The sequence below is a fragment of the Sapajus apella genome, unplaced genomic scaffold (genome assembly GCF_009761245.1).
Source record: "Sapajus apella isolate SASKATOON/1434 unplaced genomic scaffold, GSC_monkey_1.0 scaffold25, whole genome shotgun sequence".
NCBI classification, from domain to species: domain Eukaryota; kingdom Metazoa; phylum Chordata; class Mammalia; order Primates; family Cebidae; genus Sapajus; species Sapajus apella.
Window position 1 is genome coordinate 19,131,857 of NW_022436965.1, and position 15,115 is coordinate 19,146,971.

Sequence of the window (15,115 nt, forward strand, 5' to 3'; positions counted from 1 at the left end):
GATGCTTCATGATGTAGAAGTGCCATCTGTATATCTTCCAGGCTTATCAGATTTCAAAGGAACATATGTCTGAAAACAGGTCACATATCAACCAGAGGACAGAATGTTTATCTTACTCAACTGGGTTTAGGAAATCTAAGTTGGCAAAAGAATGGCAACTTTATGTATAATTATAGTTAACATGGTGAGCATTATTCATGTACAAAAAAATAAGTAAACCCACAGAAATCTCAGTGGAGTAGTAAGGTAGTGCTGTGTAAGAGGCACTACGTGATGGGGAGAATTTAACGTGGTTGGCCTCCAGAAATTTACTAGCAATGTCACGTCTGAAATAAGAAGTCTTAACACCTTGTGTCCCAAGCATATGTCGTATAGTCTCCATAAAATTCAGAAGCTAAATAGAGGGAGGGAAATTTTCTTCTTCAATCCCTGTAAAGTCTGCAGTGATAAATGAAGCAATTTATTATATTTACATAATTTTTATAATATAAATTATTATATTTTCAGATGGCACCAATCATTAATATTGAGTACAATCTTTAATATTAGTGCCATCCAAAAATATAAAATGATCTGTTATTGTTTCATGCTAAAGGAGGAAGGGTGGCCTAAAGGTGATGACCATAATCAGGAACTTCTGAGACAAACTCCTGGCTCTATCAGGTACTCATGGTGCGGCCTTATAAGTGTCCCTAAAAGTTATGAGGCATCAGTTTCTAACTGCAGATAAAAAACAAATAGACTCAGTGACATGCTGTAAATCCAATGAAATGCATTCTTATTTTTGTATTCTTGACAATTTAGAAAATTTTCCATTCACTCCCTTATAGTATAATAATGCACATAGATTTAGCCCTTTCTTTCTCAAATATTTTCACAAACGCAGTCTCTTTCTGGCCTGCTATGTTAGCATGAAGAAGATAGGTGCAGCAGTCACATGCCAATTTTATCATGAAGAACATGAACCTCAGGAATTTAAAAAGGACTGTGCAGCATGGCAATGTGTTATGAAATGGCATGCTATACTCTTCATTCCTCTCAGTATTATTTTACTAGATAATACTTCATCTAGAGAAATTTGGTTGACATCAAAGATCATGGAATATAATGAAAAATAAATAAAATGGTATCAGAACAGCTCCAAGCCACAGTTTTCCTGTCTGTAAAATGAAAATAATTACTTTATCCCGATCTTATTTCTTAAAATTGGCTTTATAGAACACAGTAGCATTTGCATATGTTCTTAAAGTTTGTGAAGCAGTTTTATGTTTTATTCCACTTTATCTTTCATATTAAGAACATTAATTCTTTATGACAAAGTAGGTCATCTTAATAAACCAGCAGTCTGAGTATATTAATTCAGTTGAAATGATTATATTTCAAGGCCTATATAGATTGAATTTCCTGGCCTTCAAGGTAGCTCTGAATCTCCAAATCAAAAAGCCAAAAACAGTGCACAAAACATATATTCTCACCACCCTGAGAAAAAAAAAGAATGTTGAGGTAAAGAAAAAAAAAGGGGGGGAGATATAAATTTAAATTGCAGCCCATATATTGTGAGTAAAAACGATCATACCAGGAAAAATTTCTTCCCTGAGGGAAGCTAAGAACAGACTGTAACAGTCAAATGTGCAGTGATATTTTTTCTATTTCTCTTGTCAGAAGGGATTCAGTCTTTGAAATATGTCTAGCAAAACTGCAGATTTCGGTTCCATGATTAATGAACTAAATTACATTTTATTTCTTAAATGTGTTGAGGATTCATCCTGAGGTCTTCGCCTGATCTGGAGGATTAGAGCTGTTGAACAGCACATCTGGTTATAGGCAAAGAGCTCTCTGGGTGGTTCTCTTTCTTTCCTCTCTTAGAAATAGACAATGTGGGGGAACTTCAGAAACTTTTATTAGGCAAATGTGATTTTTAGTTTTCAAAAATTGTGTTTACTCTCTCTATTCTCCCTTTCTCATGAGGAGAAAGATTAATTATTAACATATATTCATAATTTTAAACTTCTGGTCTATGGAATTTTATATCACTTGTTAATACTTTCCCTAAATAAAATATTTGTATTCATCAAGAAAACGTTTTAATGTCCACTTGCTTGGGAACAATTTTTAAATAGACTTCATAATAATAAAATATGTTGTTTCCCTGAAATTATCACATTTTAAAAAGCTGAGATGCTGTAGATGCTCATGTCTGGATAAATACACGATCTTTAATTTTTTAATAAGTGCTTCTTCATCTGTCAAACCACGCTGCCATTCCTGGAAGATGTCACTATCTTACCTATACCTCTAAAAGGCATAAAGAAATAAATGTAATTTTCTTCCTTCTTTCTTTTAAAAAGCATGTATGATCCTTAAGACGTTTAATTTTAAAAATTCAAGATTCAGAGACCAGGAGTAATAGAAAATTTTTAGTGCGCTACAAAACTTCCCTCCCTGACCACTAATTCTGTAAGCTCTTCCTTACCAAAGCATGTAGAAATTGATTTTTGGAGCAGTAATTCTCTAACTGTGGTCTAGGAACGTCCTTTAGGTATTATGCAGGCTTTTCCAATTTCAAAAAAAGACATGTGCTCATGCCTAGGGAAGGTTCCCAGCTAGAACAAGCAGAAAAGAAAAAGAAACTGTTTACTCTGAAGGACTTCACTGCTGGAAAACATACCCATCAGAACTTGAGAAAGCTGGGAATTAACTGATACAGCTTCCACAATCCTTGGAGAACTGTTGTTCGTGTTGTGCGTGCTAATCTGTTTAATTTTTCTGATCACAGCAAGTGGGTAAAATGCTTATGCATTTTTTTTTAATTTTAGAGAAATACAGTCTTTGAAAATGGGATTAAAAATTTCTCCACTGAGTAAAGAAAAATCAATAATTAAGAATGTTAATGCAGTATGATGCCAACTGTGTAAAAAGTTTAAAAGAAAATATTTTAACACCAAAATACTAACTGTATCTACCTCAGAGTGGTGAAACTTTGGTGTCTTGACATTCCCGTTTGAATTTTTAAATGTACAATAATACATTTTCAAAAATGAACATGTATTACACTTTGGTATCACTTATAATTTTAAAAATCACTTGCAGCTAAAGATTACAAAAACAGAGGTGGGGAGGAGGGGAGAAAAAAAGGATTACAAAAACAGTAGAAGTGCATTGTACAAAAAAAAATCTATTTGCTTACTACAGTGGTGCTATATACTGCTGAATATGCCTTTTCCCCAAAAGTCTCTAAATCTTAAAAAAAAAAACTAGATAATCATAAAATATTTAGAAAATAACTGAGCACTACTGTGGAGCTACTGATTGATATTTCCATAGTAAGTCTTGAGAAAAGAAATTCGTGTGGTCTGGAATAAAGTAGTCAGTGAAGGATTCCCAAGGAGGTGTGATGGGAGCAAAACCTTGGAAGACAGCATGGAAAGCTTTGCAAAAATGAGGCACAGAGCAAGAACACTTCGCATCAGAAGTCAGAGAAGCAGAAATGAGACCAGAGCACATGAAAGGAGACTAGAGCACATAGATTTAGTATACTAGCCTACTAGCCTAGCTAGCATACTAGGGAACAACAGGAAGAGAGAGAGAGAGAGAGAGAGAGAGTATCAGGCAGGCTGCTAGAGCAGGGATGGGAAGGTAGACTATCAAATGTCATTTTAAAAAAACAAGATAATTCAGTTTTGATGTAAAGAATGAAAAGTGATTGTGAGTTGTAAGGAAAGAACATGACATGATTTTTGTAATGTATTTGTAGAAAAATACACTAGCATTTGTCATTTGGAAATTCAACAAATATTCTTTAGGGATCTATTATATCCAGTCTTTGTCACCAGTACAGCAAAGGCAAGAGTTTCCACAGGCTAGGAGGGTGGTTCAGCAGGGCAGGTGAGCCAGGATAGATATTTAAATAGTAGATGAATTCAAGTGATTTTAGAAGGTAACTTGCTGGGATTTGGGGATGGATGGAACAGAATTGTAAAGAAAAAAGAGTCAAGGATGAGTCTGAAGTGCCTGAGTCTTGCACCCACATGTTACCATACAGGAAGACAGAGAAACTGTAGGTGGACCAGATTGGGGAAGGAGAGCTCATTAGTTCCATGTTTTGTTGATTTTGAGGTCGAAGCACGTTTGCAATGAAGTTCAAATGGAAATGTCAAAAAAGTGGATGCAGATATGGATTGCAGCTCCAATGGAGGGTCTTGAAGCTATCAACTGGGAGTGATTAGCATATAGATGACTATTAAAATGGTGAGCCTAAAAGATACCTCCTAGGCAAAAGGTATAAAATGGGAAGGGGAGGGTAAGGTGGCTAGTACTTAGGCTAGATTAGAAAGGTGTTCCACCAAGAATGGAGAGCTCATTCTCTCACTTGGTAAGCATTACCTGAACACAGACAACAGTTTAGCAACTGTCCCAGTAGTATATGACTGTTGGAATCCAGACCAGTATTTAGGGAAGCAGCACTGGTAGAAAATGAAAAGTCACAATGTACATAATTATTTAATGTTAATTCCCAGTCTGAATTAATGGTGATATGTGAAAATGCCCAGGTATAAAGGTTTACATTCAATACCGACTTCCATGGGAATTTTCAACCTCATATATTTATGAGTTACCTGAAAATAAAACAGAAAGATATCCAGTCCCCCAAACTTCAATCCCCAAGAAGTCTCTAACTTGGCTACTATAAAATGAATTAGCAGAGAAGAAAGATACCTGGTATATTACATACAATTGAGCTCAACAGCCTTCTTGTTTTCTAAGGATCCTAGAAAACAGCATTTAGGAGACCTCTGTGGACTGTAGATGTCAGTTTTCTCTGCAACACAGATTTTCGGCCAACTGTTGAAGCAGAGAGAGTACCCAAAAAGGGGGAGTAGACAAGGACAGGAGGCTGGGGTGGGGACTCTCACCACCCTCTGGGTCCAACCCAAATCTATCAATCCCTTTGCAGACTAACACTAAATTTGTGTGAAAATAACAACAGAAAGTTGAGAAAATATGGTTTTCTGTAGATATCTGATGTGTTGGCTACATCTAACACTTTGCCTGTAGTCAAGCTGATTGAACTTAGCACACCCTGGCTCAAATTTTGATTGAGTTGGGCTCCTTGGCCTTTAAACTGTATATCTGAATTCTCTTTTAAAAGATTTGGCCTCCCTGTATATATTTAGAGTACTGGGAGCACCCATCTGTTTTTATGCTTATGTATAACTACACCACTTTCCAGTGCTCTTAGGTCCTTGAAAATACAATGACATGACTGATGATGAGAAATTAAGTGAATGGTGTGAATGTTCCCATTCTCAGACAAACGTTTGTGGGAAAGCATTTTCCCTTACAGTTTTGGCCTTGTGCTTCTGTTTCTAGTGAACACCTCAGCTCAGATGATCTTGGAAGGTACATATTAACCATCTTCTATGCTATGAAGACAAAATATTCATTCTGCCAGTTTGTTACTCCCACCGTTGCCTAGATTTGTTGACCTCCCAATGTCAGGGTGTGGTATGAAGTCGAAAATCCCTAAATTTACAGAAGGGTTAAGAATTTATCCTCATCTGTCCTGTGGGTCTCTTGAAATTCTTGTTTGAAAAGGGAGGATCAGTGGCGGCCAGGAGTCATATTTGCAGAATGGAAATGGCTTTAGGTACCCAAGTTGCAGGCTCACACAAGACTCAGGGCAGTTATTGTTCTTTTGTGAGGAGGAAAGGTTACCCTGATTCCAGAGCCTAAAACTCTATAGTGCCAGGTTTTCTCTGTGTCTTAACACTCCGGGCACTGTGAGGGCTTCTATGGCAGTTTTCTCAACATCTCACTAATACCAGCCAGGTCTCCATTGCTCAGATCAGCCCCTCTTTCTTTAAATACCTCAAGTAGGTATGCAGAAAAGTCCGCCCGGCTCCATGGGTACAAACCCTCTCCTCCATGGAACCCAGGCACCAGTCCTAGCATCCACCAATTCCATCCACGGTCATCTGGCCCCACTCCCCTCGAGCTCACCTTGGAACCTAGACCACCCTCATTTCAAAGGAGGAGAGGCAGGCAGCCAGCGCGCCTGCCAGCCTTCTACGTGTTTCCATTAAGATGCAAGTGTGTGTGCAGCTTACATTCATATAGTCCCTAAAGTGTCTTCAAGCTATTATTTCCCATGTCTTGTTACTTGTGTTCAAGAGACTCTCCTGCAGGAGCCCAAAGATTTTTGAAGGCAGAATAGGTCCCCTCGCCGCCTGGGAGGAGCGCGCCCCCTTTTGGGGAAAGAAGGCAAGGAGGAACGCGTCTGGCGAGGCTCTCCGCTCCTTCCCCACGCATAAAGCCGCGCCCAGCTCGGTGCGGCAGCGAGAACAGCGGAGATGGGAAGGGAGTGTTTGTTTCTTTGCCAAGGCAGAGACCACACCATTATAACCAAAGATACTGTGGGTTCTGTTTTCAATGTTAAAATTCTTCATTGAATTAATTACTCTTCCACCCATTCCACACCCTCAATCCCCAGCAAAGGTGAGATTCAGAAAGAGCCTCCTGTTCCGACCCCATGTCAACTTTATTACTGCAACTGAGTTTCGGTATATTCTCTCTCTGTCCGTTAAGAAAGTTTCCAATCACTTCACAGTAACTCCGTGAAAGTAAACAAAATGGGAATAGAACCTGCCCTTGCCCTTTCTCCTAACTCGGATCTTGGGAATTTAAATTAATACACAAATTTCAGATTTATCCCTTTTTAAGAGAGCTGAGCCTGGGGGGATCGATAATGGTAAAAATAGCCCCAAAGTTCTCAGGAATTAGACCGTCTTCATTACGTGGCACAGCTAAGGGACTGGGACATCCAGTACCCGACGAATGTATTCTGGGCATAACTCAGACCCTTATTCCTATATTTGAGAACCACAGGAACAGAAGAATCCCCAAGATTCTGGTTGTCCTCAGATTCCTCTAACTCACTTGTACATCTGATTGATTTATTCTGACATGTTTTCTTTATTTTCTTTCATAACATTTCCTTAACCAACCACCATTTGTGCCTTTATTCCCCTCCCCTATGCTAATGTGGCCCTGAAATCGTCTTCCCAGATATTTTTTCATCAAGAAAAGTAGTCCCAGAGCAAGTGAAATATGGTATTTTTTTTAAGTCTTAAACTTAAAATCAATACCCCATAATTGTCTGGATGAGTACTTCCTTGAAGCTGCCACAGTAAATTAGAAAAATCACAACACAATCTACTAATATTCAGTCCACAGTGGAGAGGTATTACTCAAGAACTTCTACACCTGAAAAACAAACCTGCCTACGCTGAACCACTGATGATTATTTCTCTACAGTGTAGCTAATTTATTGATTTAAAAATAAACAGCACTTGGAGAAAAGGGGGACATTGCAGCCATTTGTTGATATTATTATTAGTGTTTGAGACTATTGGGTTTTGAGTCTTAGCTTGCTCACCAAGCCATTTGATTTTAAAGGAATCCAAATTCTTTTAAATGGATACATAACACTGTTGACATATGCATCCTCTTTATTAATATATTGTTGTAAAAGGAGTAAAAGGGCACCCAAACGATAGGATTGGTACTCAGAAGGCATCAAAGTAAAATGGAATTCGACAAAGGGCGCCCAATCAGATGACAATGGTGTGCATTCACAGGCAGTTCTCTAAATGTTTGGACATGAAGAGTTGGCCCTTTATCCAAATATTGACTGTAAAGTTTTATCTGTAGTTCTAAGGAATACTTTAAGGATCCTGTTAATTAAACTTACAAAGGTTTGGGTAGAGAATGCCAAGCCCCCACGCTGTACTTTTTCTTTGAGAGGATATTCTGACCCCTAAAACACTTCCACCGCCTGTAGAAAAATAAGCGAAATGCAATCCTTATCTCCTCTACAAACACCACTCTTGATCTTAAAAAGTTGTTCCTCATATTGCTTCTTCTAAAGAGGAAATAAATATATGCATATTCCCAGAGCTGTTGAAAGTGGGCCCGGCCCTAGAACTAGAGGCGCGCTGGTCGCAATGCAGGCACAGACCTTCCCAACAACCCGGTACCTGCTGTCCTGGCGCTTCCGCCAAGGAGGAAGGTTTTCCAGGAGTTAGGGGTCTGCGTTGGTGGTGTGGTAGGCTGATGGATGGAGAGGGAAACAGTGTGCAGGAGAGGGATTGTAAAAGAAACATGCCTTTTAAGATAAACAATCAAATTGGTTTAGAGATTGTCATAGTTGAAAATCTACAGGTTGTTATTTCGTTATTTCGTGGAAAAGGTTCCTGGCTGGGAGAGGCATTCAAAGCTGGGTCGGCGGAATAGGTGCTGCTGAATTGACTTTTTTTTTTTTTTTTTTGCGAGGGCTGGGGAGGTTAAGGTGATGTTTTGTTGATTTGGAGATGATTTATTTCCTCCTGTTGTAAAATCTAAAATGACAGTCCTGGGAAGAGGAAAGAACTATAGGGACCCGTGTGACCCATTGCTGTCTCCCTGAAGCCCTGGCGCTCTGACCTGAGCGCACTGGGGTTAAGTCTTTCAGACAAAATGCGGGACTGAGCGACGTCTAACACTCGGGAGAGGCGCTCCGAAGCACGGAGGAGGTGGAAATTCACTGCATTCCAGAGTTGGGGGATCTGGAGCCCCAGTGAGTACTGGCAGCCTAGGGCTTCGGACTTCACTGGCCTATCACCCCACACTTCAAATTCCCAAGTCGTCCTTCACCCGAAAGCGGGTAGGAGTCACTGGACTATCAGTTTCTCCAAAATTCCAAGAGAAGGAGATCACCCGGGCCCCTACCTCTGCATGTGAAATAAACCAAAATCACCACCTCTTGGCTGGCCTTGACATTCGGCTTTGGGGATTCACTGATGCACCTTGATCCTGTATTTCACCTCCTCCTCTAAAGAGAAATGTTTCCAGGCTAACCTTAAAACGATATATTTCATTGCTTCCCCTCTTCAACGAGATAACTGAAGTCCAAATTTAGACTGCCAACACAGACTCCAGAGCCCCAGGGTGGTGCTGCATAAGAAAATTTTTGGCGCAAGGGTTGTTGCAAACGCTGAGACTCTAGGGGTTGATATTACTGTGATGCGAATTCCAACTTGGGAGCGCCCTAGAAAATGTTCCCGCTCTCCTGGGCGTTTCTCTGGCGAAGAAAAGTTGGCCGGGCAAGGTCCCCGGAGAGTGTGACTGGTGGATTGGGCAGGCAATTCCTTCGCGCTGCGTTTACACCTCTCCCTTTGTGACAAATCGATTTCCCGCGCTGCTGTTCTGCATTTGCGTCCCGCCGCGGCCCGGGAGCCAGCTGCGCCCGGTATACACTTAGCATCGGCTTGTGAATGTGTGCGTGTGCGCGCGCGTGTCTAATTGACTTTCCGTCTACCTTTTTATGACTACATGTGTTTCCAACAAAAGGTCTTATTAGGACAATCTGGTTTCACTAATTTAGAGGTTGGGAACGTGGAAGGCAGGCCCCCCCCCCTTTTTTTTAAGAGTTTGCAGAAGTTCAAATTAAGAAATGACAGCGGGATGCACTGTCCTCATTGGAGTAGGTCTGCTTATTTTTATGACCCGTTCCTCTTTCCTATCCCTGATTAACCACATTCTGCCACCACCCCCATTCACACTCCACACTATCCCATTAGCCACTGGATTCCAAACAGTGTTAAAAGAATTATTTCTTTGAACACTTAATGTATTTAAGCCCAGAAGCTGGAGAATTTACTTGTCTGAGAGACTCAGTAAAAAGGGAAAGGAAGCATTCCTCAGAGAGGACAGTGTAGTGAATATCAACCAAGGTAAGGGTGGGGACAGAATTGCTGATGGTGAGTGGGGTGGGGAGGGTCTGGGAGAAGCCCTCACTTTAGACAATACCTAATTCCTTTTAGCTCTATTCGGCCCAGGTTGTAATTAGAAATTTTGCAATATTAAAAATCCAATATTGAAGGTGTAAGTGGAGTTTGTTTTGCTAATTTCAACTGAAGAGAAAATTTAGAAAGGTCAAGGACTGTTTCTATATAGCTAAAGGAATCAAATGCTTCTTTTTAATGTTCTCTGTCTCTCTGAAGAAGACAATCATTTCCCACTAGACTAGATTTCCAGCAGGGTGCAAAGAGCGCTAGACTCCCGGTTCCATCTCCGAGTTACTTTGGGGATGGGGGAGAGTCTGCTCTAGCCATCCTTTACCACGACACTCCCCTCTTCCCTGATTCACAGTCTGAGCTTCATTGTCATTTCAGGCTGGAGGCCAAGGGGTCCTGACTTCCAGAGGGCTCATAACAGCTTTCTTGGTGACTCTTTTTGGGAGACCAAGAACTAGGGATTAGGGTTCCAGACTCTCCCATTCTCATCCCAGTGGAGAAAAAAAAGAGGAAAGTGCTTATAAAAGCAAGGAACTATTCGTTAGAACACTACTCTCATCTCTCTGGGAAGCAAGGCCTGGTGTGTGTGTGTGTGTGTGTGTGTGTGTGTGTGTGTGTGTGCGCCCGCGCTACTTTCCTAGCTCCAGGTGCCTGTCACATCGTCCCCATCACATCACTCTGCCTTCTGCGGCCTCCTCCCAAAACTGTCTCTTGGTTATGCTTCCGATGAGCATCCTCTTTCTGAGCCTCAGTTTCCTTTCAGGGTCCTCTCCCCACAAGGCCTCTCTAGTCATTGTAACTCTGAGATGGGCCCGAGTATCACAAGTTTTAGAATCTCCCCTTTTCCCGGGACACACAGTCCCCAACTCTGCCCGCAATCCTCAGCTTGTCCTCGCGTGCCCCTGTGGAGGCCACATGCTCCTATAGGCCTCCTCGGAGCCTCTGAATCTGCTCTGGGGTGCTCCACCTCTGGCTTCCTCTGGCCAGTCCCGCTCCATACCCACTCTAAGGCCACAGCAAATCCCTGAATCCCAAGCTCCCTTTTCGTGGTGTCCACTCAGAGCCAAACAACTGGTACAATTTGCATCCCTCTTCCCCTGCAGTATCCCGGGGCCATCAGGGCTGGGTCGGTCCCCAGGCTGGCTGAGGCAGCTGGCCTTGGCCTTGCTTTTCTCATCCTCCTGTTTCCTCATAGGGCAAAACAACATCTAGTCTCTCCTGCCCCACTCTGGTCTTCTAAGCAGAATTTTCTTCGTGGCCCTGTTTTCTGTTGTGAGTCCAACCTCTGGTGTTCGAACAGTGGTAAATGTCGCGATTAGTAAGTAGTCCTGACAAAACAGAAACAACCCGACGTGCAGAATTGACGAAGCTGGGGTCTACATGGAATGCTATTCTCCTTACTCTTTTAGTTTTTCATTTTCCCTAGTAAAACGTTTAAAAACAACCATAGTATTTCTCAGTGCATTTTGTTAGAGCTAAGAGTGCTCATGCAAACACTTAACTCACTCTGCGGTGTGGGCAGCAGAAGCAGCCCCTCTAGCACCAAAACGCTAAACAGAACGTCTCTACCTCTGCACTTAGCCCTTTATGTGGAACCTGGGGACACCCGGTTCTTCATTCCTCAGAGTTGGCCACTTTTCTCTGGTGTCCAGGCCAGACTTCCTCATCCAGCTTCTGCAGCCCTCTGCTAGTGCATTGGGTGGTTCAGCCCTAGGCCTCTTTTGGCGAAAAACACCGAGGGGTGCCCAGGCCAGTAAGGAAGCAGGGTGAAGACCGGGCGCCCTGAGCACGCCATAGGCTCTCTCTGCGGCTTGCTTTAGCGTGGCCCTTGGGGCCACCACTGTGCCCAGGCCCCGTTTCCAATTGTTTCTATGTTCAGTTTGATTTGTATGTCTATTTTTCGAAGGTCTGAAATAGGCAATGTTTTGCGAAAATCACAGAATGCTGGCAAGACCCCTGGTTCCACGGTTTCCAAATTTTAAGACAAAATGGTAACCAGCAACTATTGACATCGAAAGCGATCAGCCTCATTTGAGAACTTACAGCTAAGTTCTTGCAACCTCAAGAAGAGGGAATATCTATGCGTGTCTGGCACATTGCACCTGGGATGAACTGGGTGACCGGTCTGTTACAGACTCGGGGACACGGGGATACAATTGCCGTCTCTTTTTAAGGCACCATTACTAAAGCGAAGCGAGATTTTCAGGGGCGCGAGGCTGGTCGGTGAGGATGGGGAAGGGAAACTACTTTTCCGGACGTTTAAGAAGCAATAGGGATTGCTCCTCGAAGGTGACACTGGCCTCAGCACAGAAGCCCGCGCCTCCAGGATGCAGCTCCCCTGTGCGGGATCACGCGGGGCTGAATCTCAGGTTTCACCCATAAAGGACATTCCCTTGGCTTGGCCTGAGTTTGCCCGAGTCAGCCGGGATTTTGACTCTGCGGGTCTCAAACCCATTTGCCGTGGAGGTGACAGCAGGGGGCAGAGAGTAGCCCCAGCGTCTCGGGCAGGGCGTTCTCTCGTGGCCTCCCCGTTGCGCTCGGCCTTCTGTGCCCGCGTGGAGTGTGCAGCCCGAGCAGCGCCAGTCCTGCTGCCTGTGCCTGGTGCCCTCCCTGAAGCCGTCATACGCTGCCTGACAGAAGTCCTTCCAGCCCAACTCAGCATCCTTAACCCGCTGCTTTCCCAAACACTGCTGGCTCTCTGAGTTTGCGCCGCGATAAGACCTTTTTCCAGCCCTGCCCCGCCGCTCTGCCTGTGGGATGAACCCAACCCGAGCCTGGCTGAAGTAAAGAGAGTTCGCGGCAGACAGAGTCCCTGCCTCCGACCTCAGGGCCTCGGAGTGTCCCCGGGCCTCGGAGCCTCTCTAGCTTCCTCCTTGGTTATGCCCTCGGCCGAGACCCGCTTTTCGCATCTGGTTTCCCCCGTGACTGGCCCTTCCTTTGAAGTCTCCCACAACCTCTACTAGTCCCAGGACTTTCTCTTTCTGGCCCCGGACGGGCCCTCGCTGCCCTACCCCGGTCCCCGCCCTCTGTCCTGGGCACACACCCCCGTGGGCATGCGCCCCTCACTCACTGTCCTGCTGCGGGGTGTCGCTGCCGCTGGTGAGTCCCGGCGACTCCAGCAGGCTCCGGCCAGCCTCGCCCACGTTCTCGTCCGCCTGTGCTGCCACCATGTCCCCAGCTTCCTCCAGGTCTAACAGGTGACTGACGGAGAAGTTCTTTTTCGCCTGCAGGGTGTCGAGGTTGCCCGGGCTGTCCAAGCGGCCGCCCAGCGCCGGTTGCCGCTCCAGAACGTGCCCGTAGCTGGAGGTCATGGTCTCCCCCACCGATCCCACCCACCCCCCTCTTCCCGCTCGAATCAACACCAAACGCTGTGGGCGCGAGGGGGGAGAGGAGCCGAGTGGGGAAGAAAGAGGGGGGCAGTGCAGACAGAGAGAGAGAGAGAGAGAGAGAGGAAGAGGGAGGGAAAGAGAGGAAGGCCAAAAAAAAAAAAAAAAAAAGTGGAAAAGAGGGCGGGGGACCCCCTTCTGTAGAGCAGAGCGTTCTGCACCAGCCGCCTTCCGTAGCCTTGGTTGCTTTCCTGAGGCCAAGTCCGGCGCGGTCCAAAGAGATAATCCACACCAAAATACAATATTAAAAAGTCACCCTATGTTCAAGTCAGGAGAAAAAAATCCCTTCCAACTCTCCAAAAGCATCCACAGGCACAGACTAAAAATAATAATAAGGGGGAGAGAGGAAAGCGGAGGCCAGCAGGGCGGGGGAGTTAGGCAAACAGAAGAAGAGAGAAGAAGGGGTGGGAGAGAAGAATCAAAGTGGAGGGTTTTTTTAAAGGTTAAAAAAGTTATTCCCAGGCAAGAGTTCAAGCACCAACAGAAGAAGGCTTGTTCCAGCTTTAAAACATCTTCAAGAAAACGTGTTCCCCCCTCTCTGCACTCCTGTGGATTCTCAGGAGTGACTAAAGTTTCAGGAGGAGAGGGTGATGTCTTGCAGATGTATTAGAGAGCAGGATTCTCACTTTACTTTTTGTAAGGAGTTAAAAAAAAATTAAGAATTAAAAAAAAATTGGGCTTCAAGAGTCCGATGGAGGGTGCTGGTGGGTTCCCCCCTTTCCCTTCTCTCTCTCCCCCTCTTCTTGCTGGGCTCCTTTTTCCTTCTCAGTTGGATCAAGAAGCTCTCTGGCACATCAAAAGGCACAAACTGGCATGCAGAGGAGGCTTTGTAGGGAATACAAGAAAATTGGAGACCCCTGGGAGGGCAGATCTCGACTTAATAGGAGCCTGTAATTACGTGGCAAAGCCTTTGTGCCGTGCCTGACGTTTCACAGACCCCCTTTCTCCATCACAACCTCCTTCTTCCTCCTTTCCTTGGGTCCAAAAACAGTCTGATTAAGAAAACCCCCTTTGCCAACCTCAGAGCCGGAGAGAAAGGGAGAGGGAGGGAGCAAGAGAGAGGGAGGGAGAGAGAAAGAGAGGGAGGGAGAGAGAAAGGAGGGGGAAGAAATGAGAGAGGGAAGAGATCAAGAGAGACCCTTTGGATTTCTAAAGGTCTAATTATCATTCTCCTGCAATAATATCGGGGAGAAAAGACAAACTGAAACTCAGTCACTTCAAACGCGCTGATTATTTTGCTTCGGCATTAACTCCTCCAGATTTGTTTAAGATCCTGCTGGAAAATCTCATTTGCATGTTTTGATAACAGCTGTGGGGAAATTGGAAAAAATCCACCACTATCACAATCAAATTTTCTTCTTCTGCCTTCCCCCACAACCTTAAAAAAAAAAAGATTTTCTGCTGTTTTAACAGTTTTGGGGTGAGTACAGGGAGAAAATAAGGCTATTTTTGGTTCTGTAGAGGGAGCCTATTAAATAATGTAATGAAATAACAAAAGGGATAGTAATAGGAGGCTCTCTCACTCCTCTCGCAAAGACTAAAGGCAGGTTGGGGAGATCTAGAGGGCACCGAAATTATTTGAGGCTTTCCCCGCCGTTAGGAATACCAGGGCTAGGGCAATGAGAAATATACTTGTCTATTAAGCTGGAGGAAAGGACTCCAGAAATATATTAATCTTTCTCCCTACCCCCGCCAATTTTGTAACCTCTGTGGTACCGCCAAGGTTGCTTCCCCAGGCGAGGACGCTAAACCCAGAGGGTCCCGCTGCGCAGATTCCTTGGAGCTGGCTGGAGCACTCCCAGAGGCAGGAGTCGGGGAGGCTTCCGTGCGTTTCAGCGTCAGGCCTGGCTGTGGTAGCGGGAGGACAGAGAGGGGCAGAGGAACCCCCATCTAAGT

The 15,115-nt window shown here is 44.2% G+C and overlaps 1 protein-coding gene across 2 annotated transcripts in view; it reads right to left on the bottom strand.

The window, feature by feature from the left end:
• Positions 1-14,876, bottom strand: part of PRRX1 (paired related homeobox 1) — a 75,178-nt gene extending 60,302 nt beyond the window's left edge. The window contains exon 1 of one of the 2 annotated variants that reach the window (XM_032291406.1): positions 12,904-14,876. In XM_032291406.1, the coding sequence (XP_032147297.1) occupies positions 12,904-13,144 (241 nt within the window). In that variant the 5' untranslated portion in view covers positions 13,145-14,876. The remainder of the gene's footprint in view (positions 1-12,903) is intronic. The other variant, XM_032291405.1, reaches the window with a different exon arrangement.
• Between the last annotated feature and the right edge of the window lie 239 nt (positions 14,877-15,115).